Source organism: Sciurus carolinensis, chromosome 3, assembly GCF_902686445.1.
Source record: "Sciurus carolinensis chromosome 3, mSciCar1.2, whole genome shotgun sequence".
Taxonomy (NCBI): domain Eukaryota; kingdom Metazoa; phylum Chordata; class Mammalia; order Rodentia; family Sciuridae; genus Sciurus; species Sciurus carolinensis.
In genome coordinates, this window is record NC_062215.1 from 52,390,785 (window position 1) to 52,412,998 (window position 22,214).

Sequence of the window (22,214 nt, forward strand, 5' to 3'; positions counted from 1 at the left end):
TGGTGGTACAGTGACTTGGGAGGCTAAGATAGGAGGATTGCAAGTTCAAAGCCAGCCTCAGCAATTTAGCAAGACCCTTAGCAACTTAGCAAGATCCTGGGGGGACTACTGGCTGTTGAACCCAGGGCCTTATACCAGTTCAACCACTGTACTACATCCCCAGCTCCTGAGCATTTTAGGGGAAGCTACTGAGGAGCTACTTTTAATTTTTATTTTATTTTATATTTTGGTACCAGGGAATGAACCCAAGGGTGCTCAACCACTGATCCACATCCCCAGCCTTTTTTATATTTTATTTAGAGGCAGGGTTTTGCTAAGTTGCTTAGGGCCTCGTTCAACTGCTGAAGCTGGCTTTGTACTCATCATCCTCCTGCCTCAGTCTCCCAAGTAACTGGGATTATAGACATGTGCCACATCATCTGGCCCTTTTTATGTTTTATTTTGAGATGGGGGTCTCACAAGGTTTCTGTGGTTGGCCTCAAACTTGTAATTGGAACTTTGGAACTACACCTGCACCACCATGCCCAGCCTGTTTTTTTTTCTTTTTTTTCTTTTGTGATGGGATCTCCCTACATCACTCAGGCTGGCCTCAAGCTGATTGCTACTTCTGGTCTAAAACAACACCTCATGCCTCTGCTTCCAGAGCAGCAGGGCTACAAGCATGTACTACCCCAGCCCAGCTCAATACTTTTTGTGAGGACATAACTTAGCCCCTATCATGTCATATCTGAAATAGAGTAGGACACCAAGAAAGAAGTTAAATTGAGTTAGACGAACTATGATTCAGGCCTTTTAGGAATGTGCCAAGGAGAAGACTGAGGTACCTAAGACTGAGTCTTACATTTGCCACATACAGAGGTGGAGGAGCAAGGGCAAAAGTGTCTGTCGAACTGGGTAATATCACTGATGTCAGTGTCTTTCCTGAATACTGGAGCCAAGGGAAGTAGCAGAGGCTGAGTAATAGAAACAGTTTTTCAAGAATTAACTTTGGAAGAAAAAGTCTGACATGTGAAAAGATCTAGAGGGGATCCGAGGCAAAGGAATTGTTGAGAAAGATGAAAAATGTAGTTTCAGCTACACTTTTACAATATTGAAAGGAATTTGGTAACTTAGAAGCTGGGTTCTGGAGTTAGACTGACTGGTATTTACAACCCAGCTTGGTTTGTCCCCTGCTGTGACTTTAGGCTTGCTGCTTAACTTCATTATAACTCAGTTTCTTTTTCCATAAAATAGGGATGATTTTATTTGAAATTTAAAAAATAGTTGTAGATGGACTCAACACCTTTATTTTATTTATTTTTATGTGGTACTGATGATCAAACCCAGTGCATCATACATGCTAAGCAAGCACATTACCATTGAGTTCACCATTGGCCAATAGGACTTCAGTCCTATTTTAAAAAAAAAAAATTATTATTTTTTTGGTACTGGGGATTGAACCAAGAGGCACTTTCCTACTGAGTTACGTCCCCAACCCTTTTTATTTTGAGGCAGGTTCTCACCTAAGTTGATTAGTGCCTTGCTAAGTTGAGTCTGACCAAAAACAAGTGATCCTCCTTCCTCAGCCTCCTGAGTCACTGGGATTACAAGCATGCACCACTGTGCCTGATGACAATTTTAATAGTGTCCATTTCCCAGGATTATTTTGGTGACTAAATGACCTAATGCATATAAAGCACTTAGTATACCATATGGCACATATTGAGTGTTCAATAAATAGTAATTCTTACTATTACTACTAGGTAAAACAAACAAGGTTCCAAGAAGGAGGTGGCAAGTAATGATATCAGATATGGCAGATGGGACCAGGAGGTGGGGGGTGGAGAAAAGGTCAAGTATTTGGCAGAGTGCTAGTAGAGGCAGCAAAGAGGGGAGGGCATGGGTAATAGCAGCTAAGAAGTAAATGGATAAGGAGAAGTCAGAATTTGTAGGTATGGAACAGTCTAGCAGCTGAGAAATGAGAGCAGAAGAAAGGAGGGGGAAAGTGATTTGGGGTGCAAAAAGAAAGTTGTAGGGGAACGTTACTTGGGAGTATGCAAGGGTAGGAGATAGGGGTGACATTGTCTCTTGAATCTTTCAAATATTACTTCAATTTGATACTACACATCTTCACCTTTGTTGTGCTAACCCAGGGCACCCAGGGGAAGCTCCTTCAAATGAGGAATGAGCACGAAAGAATGAGTGTTTGTGGATGAGTGGTGATGAATTAACACAATCAGAAGAGAGGAAAAAGGTGAAGTTAAACGTGGCTTTGTTCAGAAGCCTGAGAAGCAATTGACTAGAAAGTACTGATCTGAGTCTGGTAGGAAGTGGGAAGGATTCAGGGCTGGAGACACAGGTTTAAGAGTGATCAGAAAACAGTCACCAGAGCCAAGGGGATGGATAAATGAACTAAAGGTGGTAGGAGAACATGATCCTGGAAGTACTGGGGTTGGTGAAGGACAAAAAACAAAAGGAAAGGCATGAGAAGATGGGGGAAGTTGGAGTTAAAAGTCCTCTACTCAGTGAATGTTTCAGTTAAGAAGGGCCAGAATTAGGAGGTTGAGGCAGTAGAATCTCAAATTTCAAGGCCAGCTTGGGCAATTTAATGAGACACCACCTCAAAATAAAAAAATAAGAGTTGGAAATGTAGCTCAGTGGTAGAGTGTTTGCTTAGCATGTGCAAGGTCCTGAGAGGAGGAGGGGGAGGGAAGGAGAAGGAGGCAAGAAGAGACAGAGGGGCCATTGCGGAAGTAGCCTCAGGGGAGTAGTTGAGACAAAAACTAGAAGGGCGCTGGAGAATGAGAGCTGACAGCAAAACTGCTTTTCAGGAAGTTTGGTGTTAAAATAATGTGAATATAGGGCAAAAGGTGAGCAGAAGCAAACAAAAAGAGTGATGGGAAAAGGAGGAGTCTTTGTTATCTATAGAACTTAAAAATATCAAAACAATTCAAGGCTGGGAATGAAGCTCAGTGGTATAGGGTTTGCTTAGCACAAGTGAGGCCCTGGGTTCAATCCACAGCACCACAAAATAAACTAATTAATTTTAAAAAAGTAAACCAAGTTGAGAATTACAAAAAGAAGAAAAAAGAAAACACAAATATTTAAAAAACAAAAAGAATTACATGCACAAACACTTTACCTGAACAGGGTAATTCACTGCATCTCTTGGTGGCATCTGCTAGTTCTTCTCCATGGGGACAGAGAGTATGTCACACTGTTTCATGTATAGGTGGTGTTCATCTGCCAAGGTTGTTTTTTTTTTTTTTTTTTTTTCTTGGTGCACAGTTGTTGTATTATAAAAAACAATTAATCTGAATTAAACATTGCTATGTTGCATCTATTCAGATTACTGTTTTCACTGAGTCAGCATTAGTAGTTCTTTTTTATAGAGCATTATAATTATACACAGTATTTGGATTCCTTTTGACAAAATTATACATACAAAGAATTTCATTTGAACCCCCATTCCCTTTCCCCTTTTCTTCCCTCCTCCCTCCCCCTTATCTGCCTCCTCTATTCTTCTGATCTTCCTTTCACTCCTTTATTCATTTTTATGGGTACTTTCTATATATACATAAAGGAGATATATGCCTTGGTATATTTATATATGTATATAACATGATTCTGTTAGATTCAGTCCATATTTCTTTCCCTTTCCCTTTCTTCCTCCCTCCCTCTCATTCTCCTAACTACTCCACTGATCTTCACTGTATCTTTATTATATCTAATCCCATCCCCCACTACTTTCTTTCCCTTATTTCTCTTTCAGCTTTCACATGTAAGAGAAAGCATTCCACCCTTGATTTTCTGAGTCTGGTTTATTTCACTAAGTATGATTTTTCTCCATTTCCATCCATTTACTGGCAAATGTCATACTTTGTTTTTCTTTATGACTGAGTAAAACTCCATTGTGTATACCTACCACATTTTCTTGATCCATTCATCTATTGATGAGCATTTGGATTGATTTCATAATTTGGTATTGTGAACTGGCTGCTAGAACACTGTAGTGGCTGTATTGCTATGGTATTCTGATTTTAGTGCTTTTGGATAAATACGGAGAAGAGAGATAGCTGGGTCACATGGTGGTTCCGTTACTAGTTTTTTGAGGAAACTCCACACTGCTTTCCAAAGTGGATGTACTAATTTGCAGTCCCACCAACAATATATGGCTGTACCTTTTCCCCCACATCCTCACCAGCATTTATTATTTGTATTCTTGATAATTGCTATTCTGACTGGAGTGAAATGAAATCTTAATGTAGTTTTGATTTGCATTTCCCTGGTTACTAGAGATGTTGAACATTTTTTTCATATATTTATTGGTCTTTTGTGTTTCTTTTTTTTGATAAATTTCTGTTCTTTTGCCCATTTACTGATTGGATTATTTGGTTTTTTGGCACTGAGTTTTTTGAGTTCTTAATATATTCTGGATATCAATCCCTTGTCAGAGGAGTAGCTAGAAAATATTTTTTTCACATTCCATGGGCTCTCTCTTTACTCTTGTTTCCTTTGCTGTGCAAAAACTATTTTCTTTTCTTTTCTTCCTTTTTTATTTTTATTTTTATTTTTTGGTACTGGGGATTGAACTCTGGAGCACTTGACCACTGAGCCACATCTGCCCTACTTTGTATTTATTTAGATACAGGGTCTCACTGAGTTACTTAGTGCCTGCCTCACTTTTGCTGAGGCTGGCTTTGAACTTGCTATCCTCTTGCCTCAGCCTCCCAAGCCACTGGGATTACAGGCATGTGCCACTGCATCCAGCTGCAAAAACTTTTTAACTTAGTGGCATCCCACTTATTGATTTTTGGTTTTATTTCTTGAGCTTTGAGGTTTTTGTTGAGGAAGTCAGTGCCTACACCTATATAATGGAGGGTCGACCATATGTTTTCTTCTAGCAGTTGCAAGATTTCTAGTCTAATTCCTAAGTCTTTGATCCATTTTGATTTGACTTTTGTGTGTGGGGTGAAGTCTCTGTCCTTGGCACATACAGTTTCCTGTGCTTTGAACCTGACCCCGGTGTCTCTAAGGGTGGCACTCTTCAAGTATTAGCATAATTGCTGAGGCTGGCTTTAAACTTTCAATCCTCCTGTCTCAGCCGCTGGTGTTATAGGCATGTACTACCATGCCTGGCCCCAGAACCATTTGTTAAAAAGGTGCCAAAAACAACAAGGTAATTGTCCAAAGTGGGGACAGGACTGGGGAGGTAGCTCAGTGGTGGAGTGCTTGTCTAGCATGTGGGAGGACCTGGGTTTGATCCTCAGCACCACAAAAACAAAAACAAAAAACAAAAAATAAAAATAGGGACAGAGTTAAAAAAAAAATTGTGGGATATTGGTCATGCATATGATTAGCATGTGTGAGACTCTCAGTTCAATCTTCAATTCTAAAAAAGAAAAAAGATATTATGGAATTATTTATAATAGCAATACATACACATATCTGGCTAATAGTAGGTGAATAGAAAAATAAATCATGGTGTATCTATTTATAAGATTATTGAATATCAAGAAATTATCATGGAAATGCTGAAGCTATGCCAAATTGCGGAGAGGAGAAGCAGGTACTGCAGTCTGATAATTTAAATTGGGCTTTGGAGTCATACCTAAGACTGAAGTACAGTAGTTTCTTCTTTTAGCAGCAGTTTTGCTTTCCATGGTTTTAGTAACCTGTGGTCAACCACAGTCCAAAAATAAAAAATGTCAAATTTTGGATAAAAAAAAAAAAGGGTGCCAAAAATATATGAGATAGCCTTTTTAACAAATGATTTTTTCTATTAGTATGTAGGTTTGCTTCTGTGTCTGCTATTCTATTCCATTGGTTTTTGTGTCTATTTTGATGCCAATACCATGCTGGCTCTGTAGTATATTTTGAGATTGGATATTGTGATGCCTCCTCCATCACTTTTCTTATTTAGAATTGCTTTGGCTATTCTGGGTCTCTTATTCTTCCAAATGAACTTAATGATTGTTTTTTCTAGTTTTGTGAATAATGCCATTGGTATATTTATAGGGGTTGCACTGAGTGTGTATATTGATTTGGTAGTGTGGCCATTTTGACAATATTAATTCTGCCTATCCAAGAACATGAGAGGTCTTTCCATCTTCTGAGGTCTTCTTCAATTTCTTTCTTCAGTGTTCTACAGTTTTCATTGTAGAGGTCTTTCACTTTCTTGGTTAGATTAATTCCCTTTTTTATTTTATTTAATTTTAGTTATTTATTTTTAGAATATTGTGAAAGGGATAGTTTCCCTGATTTCTTTCTCAGCTGAATTGCTGTTGGAGTACAGAAATTTTATTGATTTATGAGTGTTAATCTTACATCCTTTTACTTTGTTAAATTCATTTATTAGCTCTAGGAGTCTCCTAGTGAAATTTTGGGGGTCTTCTAGACATAGGATCAGCAAACAATTATAGTTTGACTTCTTCATTTCCTATTTGTATTCCTTTATTTTCCTTCTCGTGCCTGATTTCTCTGGCTAGAGTTTCAAGAACTATATTGAATAGAGCTAGCGAGAGTGGACAACCTTGTCTTGTTCCTGCTTTTAGAGGAGAAACTTTCAGTTTTTCTCCATTCAATATGATGTTGGCTTTGGGCTGCCAAGTTTACTTTTCCCTGCAATACCCCACTTCCCCGCTTTCCTGACATTTTCTTAATTTCACTACGAAAAGGAACCCCCATCTTCATATGAGCTTCCTTTTATCACCCTCCAAACGAGTTCCCCTGTACCTTTCAAGTGATTCTTTTGTTACCGAGGTCACCCCGTGAGGTATGTTGCTTGCCTTCTGTCTTGGTCTCAGCTTCCCTTAAGCTTGAAGCTGGCCATGGGTAAACTGTGAACAAGTTGTCTAAGGAAGGCGTGGTCATTTCTGTATCCTTCACCGCCTCGCCTTGTAGTTGTTTGCTCATCTTTTCTCTTTTTCAACAGAAAAATGCCAATGCCCTGGAAATCAGAATTCTCAGGCGGGATGGGTGGTGTGTGTGGATCTGGTGGGCTGAGTAGCTGGTGGAGCGCCAGCAACAAGCGCTACCTGGCGGCCATCGACACTGGCCGGCAGAGGGCGCGCCGGGATCGAGAAAGGCTGCGGCTGCGACTGAGGCAGGACAGGGGCCTTGGTTCAGATGCAAGCACTGGGTAAACAGACGTGAGGCAGGATTAGCTGCGCCTGGTGGCACGTGTCTTGCTCTGGGGATTGCTGCCCTGTCTGAAAATACGCGCTGCCCAGAGAAGCTCGCGTCCTTCCGTGTGGATGTTCTGGAGGAGCTACTTGTAGAGCCTCATTATTTTAGGGAGAGAGATTGCGGCTCCTAGGATGGACTTTTGGACTTCCAAGAAACCCGAGACGAGCCTCAAACCAGTCATCTGTCGACTCATTTGTGAATTAGGGATCACTTATTCAATAAATATTGAGCAATGTGTAGCGTATGTGCGTAGGACTGGAGTAGATTAAATAAGCAAATAGGATCATTTCATATTTTCAAAAATGCCTTAAAATAATGTATGATGAGATAGTGAGGACTGATATGTACGCTGATACTTGAAGAGGGCCACCCTTAGAGACACGGGGGACACGTTCAAAGCAGAGGAAACTGTATGTGCCAAGGCCAGAGACTTCACCCCGCACACAGACGTGAGAGACAGTAGGGTGGGAGCCATTCGAATTGTGACAAGTGAAGATGCTGGGATTATCTGGAAGAGGCTCCAAGGAACTTCCTGGGGCAAGGAAAACATCTCGATTATGGCGTTGGTTACATGGATAGACATATCAAAACTCAGCGAAACTGTGCTTTGTGCTACATGTACCCCTTGTCTCAAAAACAAAATAAAAACGTGGGGCCCAGGCTTGTGAAAAAAACTGTGAGTTGTGAAAATCGTTTTGCGGTGCTTTCCAGCCCGCCCTGCGAGCAGATAGTCAACCCGGGTGTGCTGGGACATTCTCTAAGGAGAATGTACTAACAGTGGTGTCCGGGAGAAAGTGTCTACGCCTGGCAGTGTGCGGGCATGGTAGGTCTGGAGGTTCAGAAGGAGCAGTGCCTCTCACTGCCAGGTCCCGGAGGCTGCTGACAGTCGCGCTCCACCTAGGTCGTCAGGGGCAACCTTTGGAGCCGTGCCCCCGCCCCGCCCCGCCTTTCGCTCAGAAGCCAGGTGGCGGTTGGGGGCGCAACCAGCCCGTTTGATTTCCCGCGGCCGGTGGAAAGGGGCGGAGGGGGGAGGGGAAAATAGCTATCAGCCAATGGGTTGGGCTGGGGAGGTCACGTGGCGCTAGAGGGGCGGGGCCCAGGTGTACTTACGGGGCATCGGGCGGGGGCCTCCGACTCAGTGCGAAGTCCGGGAGGCGGGGCGGGCGTGAGGGTCCGGGGGGCTGCGCGGCTAGGATTGGCCTGTGATCGGGAGGCGGGGTCTGCGCGCGCCGCGGCAGCCGGCTGCGATTGGCCTAGGCTCAGGGCTCGCTGCCGCCGTGCGGGCGAGGCTCGGGGCGCGAGGACCGAGCGGGGCGGCGGGTCCGCGAGCCGGGGGGAGGGGCCGGGGCGGTGGCGGTGGCGGCGGAGGAGGAGGAGGAGGTGGCGGCGGGGGCCGGTACTGGACCCGGCGGGATGAGCGAGGTGGAGGCGGCAGTGGTGGCGACAGCGGCCCCCGCGGCGACGGTGCCCGCGACGGCGGCAGGGGTGGTAGCAGTGGTGGTACCGGTGCCCGCGGGAGAACCGCAGAAAGCAGGCGGCGGGGCGGGCAGCGGCGGCGGGGGCGGAGCCGCCTCGGGCCCCGCTGCTGGGACCCCCTCAGCGCCAGGCTCTCGCACCCCTGGCAACCCGGTGACGGCGGCCTCGGGGACCCCCGCGCCCCCGGCTCGGAGTCAGGCGGACAAGCCGGTGCTGGGTGAGGGGGGGGGGCGCGCGCGCCAGGGCGGCTCTAAGGGGTAGGCGGACTGGGGGAGGGGAAACTTGGGGCCTGACAGGGTCTGGAGAGTGGAAGATGAGCCTGACCCGGAGGCCCAAAGGCCTAACTGGGCTAGTAACTGCGGACCAAAGTGGATTCCCCTGGAGGGAAATCTGTGCCTTCCGGGGCTGGGGCGGGGGCGGGGCCAGCAAGTTCAGCTAAGGTCTTGGGGTGGAGAATAAAAACCTCTTATTTCGACCTCCCGTCTGAGGCGGGAGACTTGGTCGAGTTGACTTTGTTAGCATGGGTTAAAAACCTCTGAACCTGGGAAGCAGGTGCACTGGGGCCCCTTACATTGGGAGGTCTAGAAAAGCTCTTGAGTTATGACCTGAGGGTGGCACTCAGTGGATCAGGTGAGTACTTGGTTCTAGGTGAAGGGCCTGGAATTATAGGATGTGAGGAACATGCCTTAGAGTTGGGTTTTGAAAGCCTAAGCCTCCTGTGTGAATGATTCAGTTTGGTGAACTGGTCTAAGAATACCTTAAAGCTAGTAGTGAAACCTAGATGTCTGAAAATAAGCTTAATAGGAAGTCAGGTTAGATTTTGGAGTGTCTCAAAACTCAGACCAACTCCATCTCTTCCCCCATCTTACTATCCCCACTGCATCTCTGCCTGGCAGCAATCCAAGTCCTGGGCACTGTCAAATGGTTCAACGTCCGGAATGGTTACGGATTCATCAACAGGTATCTGAGGAACCCAGGGAGAGGGTGGAATGGGTGTCTTCAAACTGGCCTGTGGGACTGGACACCTTCCCAACATCATCTCTACCCCTGCCAAGGCACATGGTTGCAATGTCCAGCTGACGCTGGTTGAAAGTCTTTAACCACAGCACAAATCTGTGCTTAGTGGCAAGATGAAGCCTCCTCCACATCTTCAAGGGCAGCAGAGGATTAATGATCCAGGAACTTGGCAAACCTGGTTCTGACCTTCCTAGCTACTGTCTCACCTTCAGGAATTCTCATTATTTTTAGCATGCTGTGCTTTTTGGGGTGGAATTACGGGGCTCTCTGCACCTCAGGGCTTTGGACTGGAATCATCACTGATTTCCTGTTAAGGGAAGCACTTGAGGCACCCCTCACGACTCATCTCCCTTAAAGAGCTGTGACTCATTGGAATCCTCCACCTGATGGGACTGAGGCTGGCTGTAGGGGGAGGGAAGGAGGTAGTCCAGCTAGAGATTGTTGCTTCTTTTCAGTTAGCAGCCCCTCCCCTTCCAGCCCTGGGAGAGGTTATGGTGGTGCATTCTGAGCAGAGCCCCCGAGTGGGGCCTTCCCCAGCCTGGGCACCCTGCCCAGCCAAACCCTCCTGGGAGGACTTAGTTCTCTCTTAGCAGACTGACCTTTGTGCAGATACAAGTGCTTTTAAAGCTGGAACATTTGTTCTGGGAAAGACAGGTTCCTGTGAAGAGTCCCTCTCTTCTCCCTCACCCTACTGAGGTTCTAGGATAAACCAGGATTGTAGGCAAGGTAATGATAGAGAATGGATATTTTCTTTCCTCTTGTCCTTGGTCTCTCTGTATGTTGAGAGGGAGCCTGACTGGATTTACTTCCAGGCTGAGGATGAACATAAGATTGTGGCTATTTGGAGCAAGTTCCTGACGTCTTGTCTCCTTCCCAAACTTGTTCCACACCTCTGGCGGGTAGAAAGAAGACTGTGGAATTTTCCAGCCCCAGTAGGGACTGGAGGGGTGGGTTGGCCAGAAACAGTTACAGCCAGCACCAGCAGGTTCTAAGGTGCCCCTGGGGTAGAAGGTGGAGCACTGGGTAGGTGAAGAGCTGCCCAGGCTCTTTCAAGGTGCCTTTGCCTTCCCCTCCATTCCTTCCTCCTGAAGTCCAGGATTTTCACTGAGGCTTTAGATGTACCTCTCCATACCAGCTTTTGGGGTTCCTGTCTAACCCCCAAGTAAGTGGAATCTGGAGAAGATGGGCCCACCAATCTTAGGAATGGACAGCTAGGGAGGCCTTAGTAGAACTGAGTGCCTTATTAAAGTCACCCCCTTAACGACCCATCCTGTTCTGCAGGAATGACACCAAGGAGGATGTCTTTGTTCATCAGGTAAGAGCTAGGTTGGCTTCTGAGGGGAGGAACTGGCCCTCTCTTTGAAGGCCTTTCCCATAACCCTTAGCTGCAGTCTGTTTTCTCCGGCTCCTCAACGGCCACCCAGGTGGAGATAGCCACTCTCCCGTCTGTCTCAGGTGCTTGTATCATCCATTAGCCCCAGTTGTGTTGGGTTACTGAATGGCTGTCAGTGTGTGTTGCCCTCTGGGCACTACATGCTCACCACCTACTGGGACCTGTTAACACCACAGGAAGGAATCAGGCAATTTTCCAAGAGAAAGAACTCAGGTTGAGAGACTTGTGTGCAGTGGTTCTCAAAGTGTGGTCCCTGTACCACCACCACCAGCAGCATCACCTGATATCCAAATTCTCAGGCCCCACCCCGAGCTACCGAATCAATCAGACCTTGGGGCTGGGCACCGTTTTAACAAGCTCCCAGGTGATTCTGATGCTCGATAGTTTGAGAACCACTGCTTTGGTGGAAAGAGATCTCTGGGATTGAGGTAAGAAGCACAGTATGTTTTACCCATTTTGCAATTTAAGACTGTCTCTGCTTTTTGTTATACTTTTGATTTCATATTTCTTGCCTCCCCTTTAGAAGTCCCTAAGGGGTAAAGGGGGGAAGGGAGAGAGTATCCTGGGAAGAGTGGTAACTTCTCAGTGAATCCCCAGGCCCCTAGTTTATGACTTTCCTCTACTAAACTTTTTTTTTTTTTTTCTTTTTGCAATGCCAGGTATAGAATCCAGGGCCTTTCACATGCTAAGCATGCATTCTACCACTAAGCTACACCCTACACCCCAGCCCCTCCCCTACTAAACCTTGACCATCTTTGGCTCTGTCCTCCAGCTCTGGACCCCAAGTAAAATGTTGAAAAGAATGGAATTGGGTGGTGGACCCAGCAAGGGTGAGAGAGACTGCTTTTGCTGCCCTCACCTTTCTCATGGCCTTTCCCCCAACCAGACAGCTATTAAAAGAAACAACCCCAGGAAGTTTCTGCGCAGCGTTGGAGATGGGGAGACTGTGGAGTTTGATGTCGTGGAAGGAGAGAAGGTTTGGGGGCTGCTGTGGGGTCTAGAGTTGGCCAGGCTTGTGGGAGAGTGGCCTGGAGGTCAGCCCAGGCTTTGACCCTTCTGGGACCAGCTCTGCTTCTGGGAATGGGGCTGTGTTCTCTGACCAGGATGTTGTTTTAATACTAGGGATGTTCTAAAGAGTGTATCCCTGTCTTCTGTCAGTAGTATCTAGGTTTCTTCTCAGTAGTTCACCAAGCACTGCCATATCTGTTTTTCGTATGGGGCCATCCCCAGCAGGATGCTTCCGAGTCAGTCCTCTGGAGTAAAAGATGGATGGTAGCTGCCAGCCCTTTCTCCACCCCATGGTCTTTTAAACTAAGGGGGTGGGGCATGTCATAACAGTTATTTCAAAAGCACAAGTTGTTCTTTCCCAGATGAGTACCAACTCACTGTTGTCCATGGGCAGGGTGGGGGAGCTGGATAAGTGTAAGAGGAGCCACAAGAGAGCTGGAGAGGGGACTAGGCTGGAAGACAGAAGAGACTCCAGTGATTCCAGCAAGTTTGCAAATGTCGTGCATCTGTCCTGGGGGTTCTGACCATTCCCCTTCCACATTTCCAGGGTGCAGAAGCTGCCAATGTAACTGGGCCCGGGGGGGTGCCAGTGAAGGGCAGTCGCTATGCCCCCAATCGACGTAGATTCCGCCGATTCATCCCCCGGCCTCGCCCAGCTGCCCCACCACCCATGGTGGCAGAGGCTCCCTCAGGTGGAACAGAACCTGGTAGTGAAGGGGAGCGGGCTGAGGACTCAGGGCAGAGGCCTAGACGACGGCGCCCACCACCCTTCTTCTACCGACGACGGTTTGTGCGAGGCCCTCGGCCCCCTAACCAGCAGCAGCCTATAGAGGTGAGGGGAAGCTGCAGTAAGGGAGCCATCTACCCACATTCTGGGCAAAAGTGGGAATTGGTGAGGTTAGAGACTACGGGGTCCCCAAAGGAACTGGAACTGAGAGCTGGGAAGAGCTAGGGATAACCTGGCCCCTGGACATCCAAGGTCCCCAGAGCTCACCGAGGCCTTTGTATATTCCCAGGGCACTGATGGGGTAGAACCCAAAGAGACAGCCCCATTAGAGGTGGACCAACAGCAGGGAGATGAGCGGGTGCCCCCACCCAGATTCCGGCCCAGATACCGAAGGTAAGACTCCTTTTCTGGGGCTTGGTCTTTCCCTTTTCTGTCTAGTGTTCAGTCTCTGCAAAAGGGGAAGATTTCTATGAAGTGCCTAAAGTTCATGGTGAGAGGTGCACAGAGGAAAGCAGGACTTAAGCTGAAAGCCTGTCTTCTGGAGATGGGAATGGGGAAGTTCTAGGGAGAGAAGAGGTCTGTTCTGGGTTCTGGTCCCTTGAGGGCTCCTTCTTTCCCTAGGCCTTTCCGCCCCAGGCCACCTCAGCAGCCTACCACTGAAGGTGGGGATGGTGAGACCAAGCCCAGCCAAGGCCCCACTGATGGTTCCCGGCCTGAACCCCAGCGCCCACGAAACCGCCCCTACTTCCAGCGGCGACGGCAGCAGCCCCCTGGTCCCCGGCAGCCCACAGCCCCAGAGGTGAGGATAGTGCAATGAAAAGAAAGGCTGGGACCAACTGTCCCTTCCTCCCTTTATCACTGTGCCACTTCCCTGTCCTTTCATGTAGATTGCTAGGTCCATCCCTGGCAGGCACTCTACCTGCCCCAGCAGAGGCAATCAAGCCATGTTACCCCCCACAGAACCCCACCCCCACCCCAGCTCTGCTTGAAGCCTTAGCACCAGCTTGAACTGTAGGAATTGTTGGGAGAGGAGGGGAAAAGGGAAAGGCAGAAGGCTGGAGTTGGAGACTGAAGAACAGGAAGCCCAATTGACTACCATTTTCTCTAGACCTCAGCCCCCATCAACAGTGGGGACCCCCCCACCACCATACTGGAGTGATTCCAACTCAAAGGACACCCAGAGCTACCATCTGGTGAGAGGCTGCTCTTTTCAGAGGGCAAGTGGCCAAGAAGGCTGGGGACTGGGTCATAATAAGTTAATGTTCATGATTTGTCTGTTTCTTTTTTTCTCTTAGGTATCTGCCAGTTTTTTCCAACTGACCTGTACCCTACCCAGCACCCCCTCCCTCCTTTCCCATAACTCATGACATCAAAGACCGGCTTTTCCCCTTTTCCTTGAGACTCAGGAGGGCTAAAGCAACAGCCTTTTGCATTTTTTCCCCACTCTCCCTATCAAGGGTTGAAGGAAGGGTTCCATCCTTCGTGTTCAGAGGCATCAACTCCCTCCCCTAAGTCAGGCTGAGAAGGAACCAGCCAGCTCTTACCTCCTCCTGGTTGCTTTTCTTTCCCACCCAGTTTATTTTTGTTTCCCTTCAACTCCCTACCTCTGAAGCCATTTTATGAACTGTCATGTGCCACCTGAGCCTCCAGTAAAAACAAAAACAGGCTTTCCTGTCGTCTTAGTCTCTGCCTCTTTTATGTTTTGGAGAATTTAGATCACTGGTAATTACTTCAGGACCATGGAAGGTGAAGTGTGAGAGGATATAGGCATTCAGCAGAGTCTGTCCCTGACTCTTTGCTCCAGTGCCCTAGCTGTGCAGCTCTGACAAGTGCCTTCAACAATGAGATTCACTGTTCCTGTCAAACAGGGATGATGCCTCCCTTGCAGTGCCTGGCACTTGCAGCTACAGTTTATTGAGCATTTACTATTAAAGCAATAAAAAGTAATGGAAGTGGGCATGAGTGACAGCATCTAGAGGATTGAGGCCTGGAGCTGAGGCAAGACAAAGGGAGGAAGAGGGGCAGGCAAAGTGGATTGTAGTCCCTGTCTCAGCCATCCTCCAGTGCCTCCACGACAGGACGCTCATCTCCATACAATGACTTTATAGATGAATCTATATATACACATTTAGTACAATAGCCTTTTGGTTTCTGCTCCCTACCATTCAAACAAATACAAAAATATCCAGTCTCTTCCCATCCACTGTTTACAGAAAGTCTTTTAAATTCCCTCTTGCCCTCAGTTGGTCAAAAGCCTATGGGGACAGCACCCTTCCAGAATAGAGGTGGAGGAAAGAGCTAGGGCCCCCACTTGCAGGCTTGGGGAACAACTGAGATGGGGCCCCAAGTTTAGAGGCAGATGCTTACTGTCCCTTCTCGCCACATGAGGGTACATACCTTGTGTTCCCTCTCACCCTGAAAAGCTGAGCCTGCAGGGAGGGAGAAAAGGCTAGATTTTGGGAGGGTGAGTCCTTTGTCCTGGAGGGGTCAAGATAGAGCCCCCTTCACCCAGAGTGTGTGGCAATAATTCAGTGAAAGTGCCAGATTGTGGGAGGAGTCTAAGGTGGTGGGAAACTCAACTTATGGTCTCATGTCCTGCTTTCTGCTTCAGTTTGTTCCACTGAAAAAGAGCCGCCTCTTCTCTAGAGGGGATGGAAGTATTCGGAGTCTTGGGTGGGAAGGGGCGGGGGAAGAACAGCCCACCCTGACAGCCACAGCCTAACCACAACAAATAATCCAAAAGAGTCACACGAGGGGAATGAAGGGGTGCTCAGACCACCCTTCCCTTCAGCTTCCCAATTCTACCAGGTTGCAGGGTTTTTTCTCCACCCTGGAAGTAATGGGGAAGAGAGGGTTAAAGTGCTGCAGAGGAAAGGAGGGGGTTTCTGGGGGTGGAGAGAGCTGGCTCTCCCACCCCTGCCTTGCCCCTCAGTCATTCTCATCTGGCCCTAAGTATTCAAGTTCCGTGCTGGGTTTCACCTCCTGCTCTAAAAGAGAGGGTGTCCGTCGGAAGGCGGCTGAGATCTGGTCAAACGTCCGGCCTCGGGTTTCAGGCACTTTTAAGAAGGTGAAGATGAAGAAGCCAAGCAGGAGGACCGCAAATAGAAGGAAGACGTAAGGACCCATAGCATCCTGGGATAAGTGAAGAAAGGTGTTGACAGAGTAGGGTGGCGTGGGATGGGAAGGGATGGTTTCAGGCAAGCCAGGAACTAAATATCCTCATAGGGAGCTGGGGATACTGCAGAAATAGGTGGCTCTTCAAGGGGCAATAGAAATGACCAGAAATGAAGATTTACAATGAAAAATTGATTGTCTGAGCCCAGACCCATTTCTCATCCCATATCACACTCAGAGGAGATTCCCAGCCATTCGTAGTATTAATATGAAGTTTAAATAATTTTATTCCTGGTCTAAGTTATGCCACTGGTTTGTTCCAAAGACACCTGTGTTACTATCCAATCTAGTTCTGCCGCATTTTTCCTTTGATTCTGAAGGAGCAACTCCACCAAATTTATCCAAAGACTACCTACCTAGGGTTGGGGATCCCTGATTAGAAAGTAAGCAGGATAGTGCTGTGTTGCCCCCCACTATTCTCCAGTGTGGGAGATTGGGGCAGGAATGGGGGACCTACCGCAACATACTGGAAACCCATGCCAACGATGAAGTTGCACGTCCAGTTGGAGAAACCAGCCACTGCCATGGCTGCTGGGCGGGGTCCCTGGCTGAAGAGCTCGGCCACGATGAACCAGGGGATGGGACCAGGGCCAATCTCAAAGAAAGCCACAAAGCCAAAGATGGCCACAATGGAGACATAGCTCATTGCTGGAACCCGCTCCTAGGGACGAGGCAGGGAAGGTGGGAAATCTGGTTCAGGCTTTTCTGGATCTTTCCTTGCATTTGACCCACAGGAAAATTGAAATCTACCCTTCCCAGCAGCTTGTGGGGGGCCTGCCAACCTCCATCAGAACAGGCCCTGGAGCAGTTCTGAGCACTGACATTATATTGGTTGCCCCATGTAGATTCAAGGCAGAGGGAACATTCTGGTCTCAACTCATGATGGTTGATTCCCTGTTGGCTCTAAACCTGAGTCCTTAGGAATTATTGTTCCTGAGGCTTGACAGGGGCTCTTTCTTCTAGCTGACAGACTTGTGCTATAGCCAAGCACCCACGGTCCTGGCATATGAGCAGCCCCAGGATTGGGATTGAAGGCATGAATGTTAAGGAGTAGCCCTGGCTAGCCACAGAACCTTGGGGTCATTCCCGTGGGTTGGGCTATTGGCCCCCCAGCCCCCCAGGCCTCACCAGCAGAAGCAGAGCCATAGTCATCAAGATGGCACAGCCACACATGCCTGCCAGGCCCAGGAGATGGAGTGTCCGACGCCCAGCGCGCTCTACCAAGAACACCTGTGGGAAGAGTTAGGCCTTGGCAGAGGACCTTCAAGATACAGGAAGTGGGAACATTTTGACAGGTGGGGATAGCCAAGAATAGGGCCTCCAGAACCCCCATGATGTGAATCCTGTGGTGCAGTCCATTCCAGAGGCAAGTAGTTACCGAGACCAAGGTGAAGACAGTATTGACCACACCAGCTCCTATGGTGGCATAGGCTGGCTGCCCGACCCCTGCTGACTCGAAGATGCTGGTCGAATAATAGAAAACCTAGAGGTAAGGAAGAAGAAGAGTTGATGGCAGAGCTGTCCTGTCTTCTACTCCAGCCATACCAAACTGGACTAACTCTGAGTGTTAATGAAGGAGGTTAGCTCCCTTCTCCCCTCCCCAGGCCTGCTGGCAGCTCCATACATACAGCATTGATGCCTGAGAGCTGCTGGCTCAGCTGCAACACAACTGCAATAACTAGGGGCTGCCGGTGGGTGCGGCTGCCTAGGAGTTGGAGCAGGGACAGTGGTCGCTCTCGCTCCAGCTTCCGTTTCTCATCCTTCAGTTCGGCCAGCGCATCAGACACATCGGCCCAGCCCGTCAGGCGCTTCAGACCTGGGGATGGGGAGGGTCAGGCCTGATAGGGCCTGAGAGGAGGCCAGGTGCTAGCAAGTCGGGTGGAGGCATGGGACTGGGCTAGACGCAGGATGTGACTCACTCTTTCGTGCGGGCCCTTCCAGGTTTCGGATGATGTAGAGATAGCGGGGGCTCTCAGGGCAGAAGGGCAGCAGGACCAGCTGCATGAGGGCGGGAAGTACTGTGATGCCCAGAAGCAGAGGCCATAGAGTGGCAGTGCCCAGCATGGACTCCAAGCCTAGCACCTATGGGAGAAGGTTGGGAAGGAGAGCAGGTGACTCATGTCCCCTGCCTGACCTTGGAGATCCACCCCAATCCCTGCCTAGTCCCCCACCAGGCCAGGCCTAGTCACCTGGGCAATCAGAATGCCAATGACGATGGCCAGTTGGTTGAGTGTCCCCAAGGCGCCCCGAAGGTGAGTGGGGGCGATCTCCCCCACGTACATGGGCACCAGCCCTGATGTTAGTCCTGAGAAGAGGGAAGAAGAGAGGGCTCAGGGCAACTGCCCACTCCCATTTGGAAGCCCAAGTATGATGAAGAAGAGCCAGGCTCATGACAGGGCTGTGGTGCTCATGGGTACCTGAATAGGCGCCAATGAAGAACCGTCCAAGAATGAGTATCTCATAGGAGGCAGTGGCATTGGCCAGGCCCATGAGGGTGCCCCCCAGCACCGCCAGGACATTGTTGGCCAGCATAGCCCTTTTCCTAGTGAGCAAACAAGAGCGGAGCTGTGTCAGGGACCCATGCTGTGGTTCCCTTCCTACTCCCCCACCCTTGCCCTCCAGCCCCATACCTGCCCAGCCACTGAGAGATGATGCCAATAAGGAAAGAGGAAATCATGCCGCCCACAGAGAAGATGGCCACGGAGAGAGCCCAAAGGGTAGTAAGGGTGCCTGGTGGAATGGAGCCAGGTCCCTCGGGTCCCTGCCTTCCCAGCCACGTTTCATTGTAGCTCTGTTCAATCACCTGGAGGTACAGCACAGTAGAGATTCCCTGCAGACCCTTCCTTTTCCAACCCCTCAAGACCTCCTGTCCTTGTTTGGGCACCCCTACCCTGCTAACTTCAGACCCCTCACCTTCTGTGGAGCATTGATGACTCCAATGTTGTAGCCAAACTGCAGGGAGCCAAGCACAGCTGAGAATACAGCAAGGACCAGGGTCCCAGTCACTCGCTGCTGAGGGGGTTCCCCATCCTGGACAGGCATAAGCAGAGAGGGGAATGTCATGTGGAATCATGCTTTTTTTCCTTCCTCCAGGGGCCTGGGCCCAGCTGGAGCCTTGAAGATGCTGGGTTCCATCCAACAGGCTGGGTGAGGGAAACTGGGCCATATTAGGAATTGCACAAAGATCTCAATGTAAACAGGAGTACAAAGAACCCAGTGGTAACCAGGGCATGGAGGAGAAACTGGATGTTTGAGTCCACAAGGCAGAGAAATGTTTGAGGACCTAAGTCTCTTAATTTCCCTGTGACCTTGGGACAGGCTCAGATTTGTATGACCTTGGGCAAGTCACTTCCCCATTCTGAACCTAGGTTTCCTCTTCTGTGAGCTGGAGGCGATGTTGCTTGCCTTGTTTACCTGTCAGTGAAAGTGTTGTGAAAATCAAAATCGAATGTTTACAGTAACTCTAACAGTGCTAGTTTTATAAACTAACAAGTGCATTATTATCATCAGCCACTGTCCTGTTCCCTCCTCTCTAGGGGTTTTCTCAGGAGTCCCCCAACAGGCCTAAGAAGGCCAATTCCAAAAAGGACATCCAAGTCATTCCTCTGGGGATGTCCCTCTATTTCTCTGCCCTGGCCTCCCCTCTCCTAAGCTCGGACCAAGGGCTGGGGGCTGTGCCCGGGTTCTGCCAAGGAAAGCCATGCCCAGGGGAAGAGGGAGGGATGGTGGCCTGAGGGGCGGTGGCAGTGGTGGCTGCTCGCTGGCGGCACAGACTGTCTCCGAGCAGAAACCTGAGCTGGGAGAGGGGGGGCTGACACTCCCCTCTGCCCCTCCACCCACCACGGGCCAAGAGAAAGTTCAACGTCCTGGAGATCCGCCAGGAGTGGGGGGTGGGGCCCACGAAGAGCCTCCAGTCCTCGAAACACTGCCTGGGAGCCTCCGGGACAGGCTGACAGCTACTGGTGGGTCAGACCCTCCCGGATGTGGAGATATTTCCCAAGTTGGATCGAGAACAGGGTGTCCCGGAATAGGGCGCGACTCCGCGTAGTAGGAAAGGAGACCCACTCTGAACTGGGTAGAATTCAGTTGCGGCCTGAGTTCCCGAAAGGTCCCCCATACCCACTCTGTCTCTTGGCGGGAATGGAATCTGACAGTCACGGGTTATCCAGATGGGTATAAATAGCCAGCCCCCCACCTCCACCCCCTGCGCCTGTGCAGGGACCGCCCCCTGGCTAACCCCAGTCACGACCCCAGCCCAGGATAAGCGGGACCTGCTCCCGCCCCGCCCCCGCATGCTGAACCCTACTTCCGAGCCGATCTGTTGGAAGCCCGATGGCATCTTGTCTTAGAATAACTTGGAGTGCAGAAGCTTCAGTGATGAGAGGCAACTGGGGTGGTCTTTGACCCGGGTCCGACAGGCAAAGGCGCGGGGACCACCGGTATCCTGGAGCAATGTGCGGAGGGCGGGTCTGGGGGGACCCACAGCCACAAGTGAAGGAGACGGAAAGCAGCGGGGCTCCCTGGGATCTGGCGGAGCCGGGCTGGGGGAAAAGAGGAGAGAAGCCCCCGCCACTCCACTCCCGCCCCGCCGCGGGCCACGCCCTTCACAACACCCATTGGCCAGGAGCCCGCACACCCCAAAAGGCCACACCCCCTCGCTAAACCTGGGACTTAGAGTTTGGCTTGAATTAATGGGGCTGGCCGATGAAACCACGCCCCCTTACCGCTGGCGAGACACGCCCCTCGGGTTCCCGCCAGCTTCAGGCCGGAAAGTTTTTTTGAGAGCAGGATTCTCCAAACGAAAGGCCCCGCCCACCCACGTGCCAGGACTCCGCCCACCACCCGAGATACAGATCCGCAGACATTTTTTTATAGTCTAGTTCGGCGGGTCAGGCTGCTAGGTCGAAGACTAGGGGATGGGCCAGGTGGACTTGCCCGAGGAGGGGTAACTCCAATAGCGTGACACAGAGCGTGCGAGTCGGCGCGCGGGGTGGGTGAAAAACAATGCCCCGAAGTAACCCCGAGCGGCGGCTATTTTTAGCTCACACATTAGGCGCCGCCAAATGTCAGGTCCCTGGTGTCCCGGTCTGTCCCGGGCGGGGAAGGGCAGGGAAATGGAGCCTTAAAGGGTCCGCGACATACTTCCCACGCCGGGATGGCTCTGGGAGCCAGGAAATTCCGTTCTTGGTGGGTCCGGTGGCCGTGCATCCGCGGTTCTTTCTTTTCATGCATCCCTGCTCCATACACTGCCTGTTGGGTCAGTCCTCTACACACATTCCACATTGGTTCCTCGAGGTGTCCCAAGGGACAGGTGCTCATGCCGATCACGCTACCAACCCTGAGGCCCCTGAGCCGCCACGCATGTGCTGGCCGCGTGGACGACACTCTCTCCAGAGCCTGCTCCCGATTTGTATTCCCAGCCAAACCCCAGCGAAGAGGGCGTGACCCACGGTCAACGGGTCTAGGGAGAAAAGCCTGACATCTAGACTTTAGACAGCGCGCTTCTCAGAAAACCGCCTCAGAAATGCGGGGTTGTAGTGCCACCTGGAGGGAGAGCGAGGAGCCTCAGGGAATTGGACCATACCGAAGGTCCCTGAGCATTTTACCTGCCTAAGGCTTCAGTTACGCGCAAGCCAAGTCTCTCTGGAGCTCCAGACCCAGGTGTGCAGCTATCGTTGTAAAGGGGTAGTTCACAACATCTGCATGTCCAAATCTGCTGCTTCTCGTCCTAACTTCCTTATCCCAGTGAACTAGTCACCCCCATGTTAGAGATCATGTTTGATTCCTCCTGTCCTGCACCCCTCCACACCAACATTGTTATTCTGACCGTTTTTCATTCGTCTTCATTTTTTTCCACCTGTATTCTGCCACTTTGGACCACCATATCTCTGACTGGTCTTAATGTTTTTCCTCTTCCGTTAAAAGGAAGGTAGTGTGCAATTTTCAAAACTGGAAGACCGGCGCTGTGGCGCTCACCTGTAATCCCAACGACTCGGGAGACAGGCAGTGGATCTCAATTTCGAAACCAGTCTCAAAATGTAAAAAATCAAAAGAGCTGGGGATATAGCTCAGTGACAGAGCGCTCCCTGTGTTCAATTCCCAGTACTGCAAAAATGTCTAACTACGCTGTAGCCCAAAGTCACTACATTTCTGTTGTTGCCCCACTGTAAATTTCAAACCCTCCTAACTTTCTGCTTTCATTTCTGCCTTATCTATCACTCTTGTCTTTTATCCTTTCCTCTCATGGTCAAT

The 22,214-nt window shown here is 49.6% G+C and overlaps 2 protein-coding genes across 5 annotated transcripts; one reads left to right on the forward strand and one right to left on the reverse strand.

Moving 5' to 3' along the window:
• The first annotated feature begins 8,557 nt into the window (after positions 1–8,557).
• Ybx2 (Y-box binding protein 2) lies at positions 8,558–14,457 on the forward strand. 4 transcript variants are annotated; one of them, XM_047546224.1, is made up of 9 exons: positions 8,558–8,860; positions 9,540–9,603; positions 10,942–10,975; positions 11,826–12,029; positions 12,609–12,893; positions 13,078–13,181; positions 13,410–13,587; positions 13,897–13,981; positions 14,084–14,457. In XM_047546224.1, the coding sequence occupies exons 1-8, from the start codon at positions 8,581–8,583 to the stop codon at positions 13,945–13,947; spliced, it is 1,200 nt and encodes a 399-aa protein (XP_047402180.1). In that variant the 5' UTR covers positions 8,558–8,580; the 3' UTR covers positions 13,948–13,981; positions 14,084–14,457. The 4 variants fall into 4 exon arrangements, with proteins under 4 accessions (XP_047402180.1, XP_047402182.1, XP_047402178.1 ...); XM_047546226.1 differs by having other exon boundaries at positions 11,940–12,029; XM_047546222.1 differs by lacking the exon at positions 13,897–13,981.
• A 419-nt stretch (positions 14,458–14,876) lies between these two features.
• Positions 14,877–20,531, reverse strand: Slc2a4 (solute carrier family 2 member 4). The gene is made up of 11 exons (XM_047546221.1): positions 20,269–20,531; positions 18,876–18,992; positions 18,593–18,765; positions 18,380–18,504; positions 18,152–18,267; positions 17,882–18,044; positions 17,591–17,778; positions 17,341–17,445; positions 17,091–17,192; positions 16,420–16,623; positions 14,877–15,920 (listed from the first exon to the last, which is right to left on the reverse strand). Exons 1-11 carry the CDS (start codon positions 20,299–20,301, stop codon positions 15,717–15,719), a joined length of 1,530 nt encoding a protein of 509 aa, XP_047402177.1. The 5' UTR covers positions 20,302–20,531; the 3' UTR covers positions 14,877–15,716.
• Positions 20,532–22,214: the final 1,683 nt, after the last annotated feature.

What these genes read in the sequence shown, in the direction of transcription:
- Ybx2 (XM_047546222.1), top strand. Translation starts at nt 8,581, where the DNA reads ATGAGCGAGGTGGAGGCGGCAGTGGTGGCGACAGCGGCCCCCGCGGCG. An exon ending in ATGTCGTGGAAGGAGAGAAG is followed by an intron (nt 12,030 to 12,608) that starts GTTTGGGGGCTG and finishes CCACATTTCCAG; the next exon opens with GGTGCAGAAGCTGCCAATGT. An exon ending in ACCAGCAGCAGCCTATAGAG is followed by an intron (nt 12,894 to 13,077) that starts GTGAGGGGAAGC and finishes GTATATTCCCAG; the next exon opens with GGCACTGATGGGGTAGAACC.
- Slc2a4 (XM_047546221.1), bottom strand. Translation starts at nt 20,301, where the DNA reads ATGCCATCGGGCTTCCAACAGATCGGCTCGGAA. An exon ending in TTGGCATTCTGATTGCCCAG is followed by an intron (nt 18,045 to 18,151) that starts GTGACTAGGCCT and finishes CTTCTCCCATAG; the next exon opens with GTGCTAGGCTTGGAGTCCAT. An exon ending in CTGTCTTCACCTTGGTCTCG is followed by an intron (nt 17,193 to 17,340) that starts GTAACTACTTGC and finishes CTCTTCCCACAG; the next exon opens with GTGTTCTTGGTAGAGCGCGC.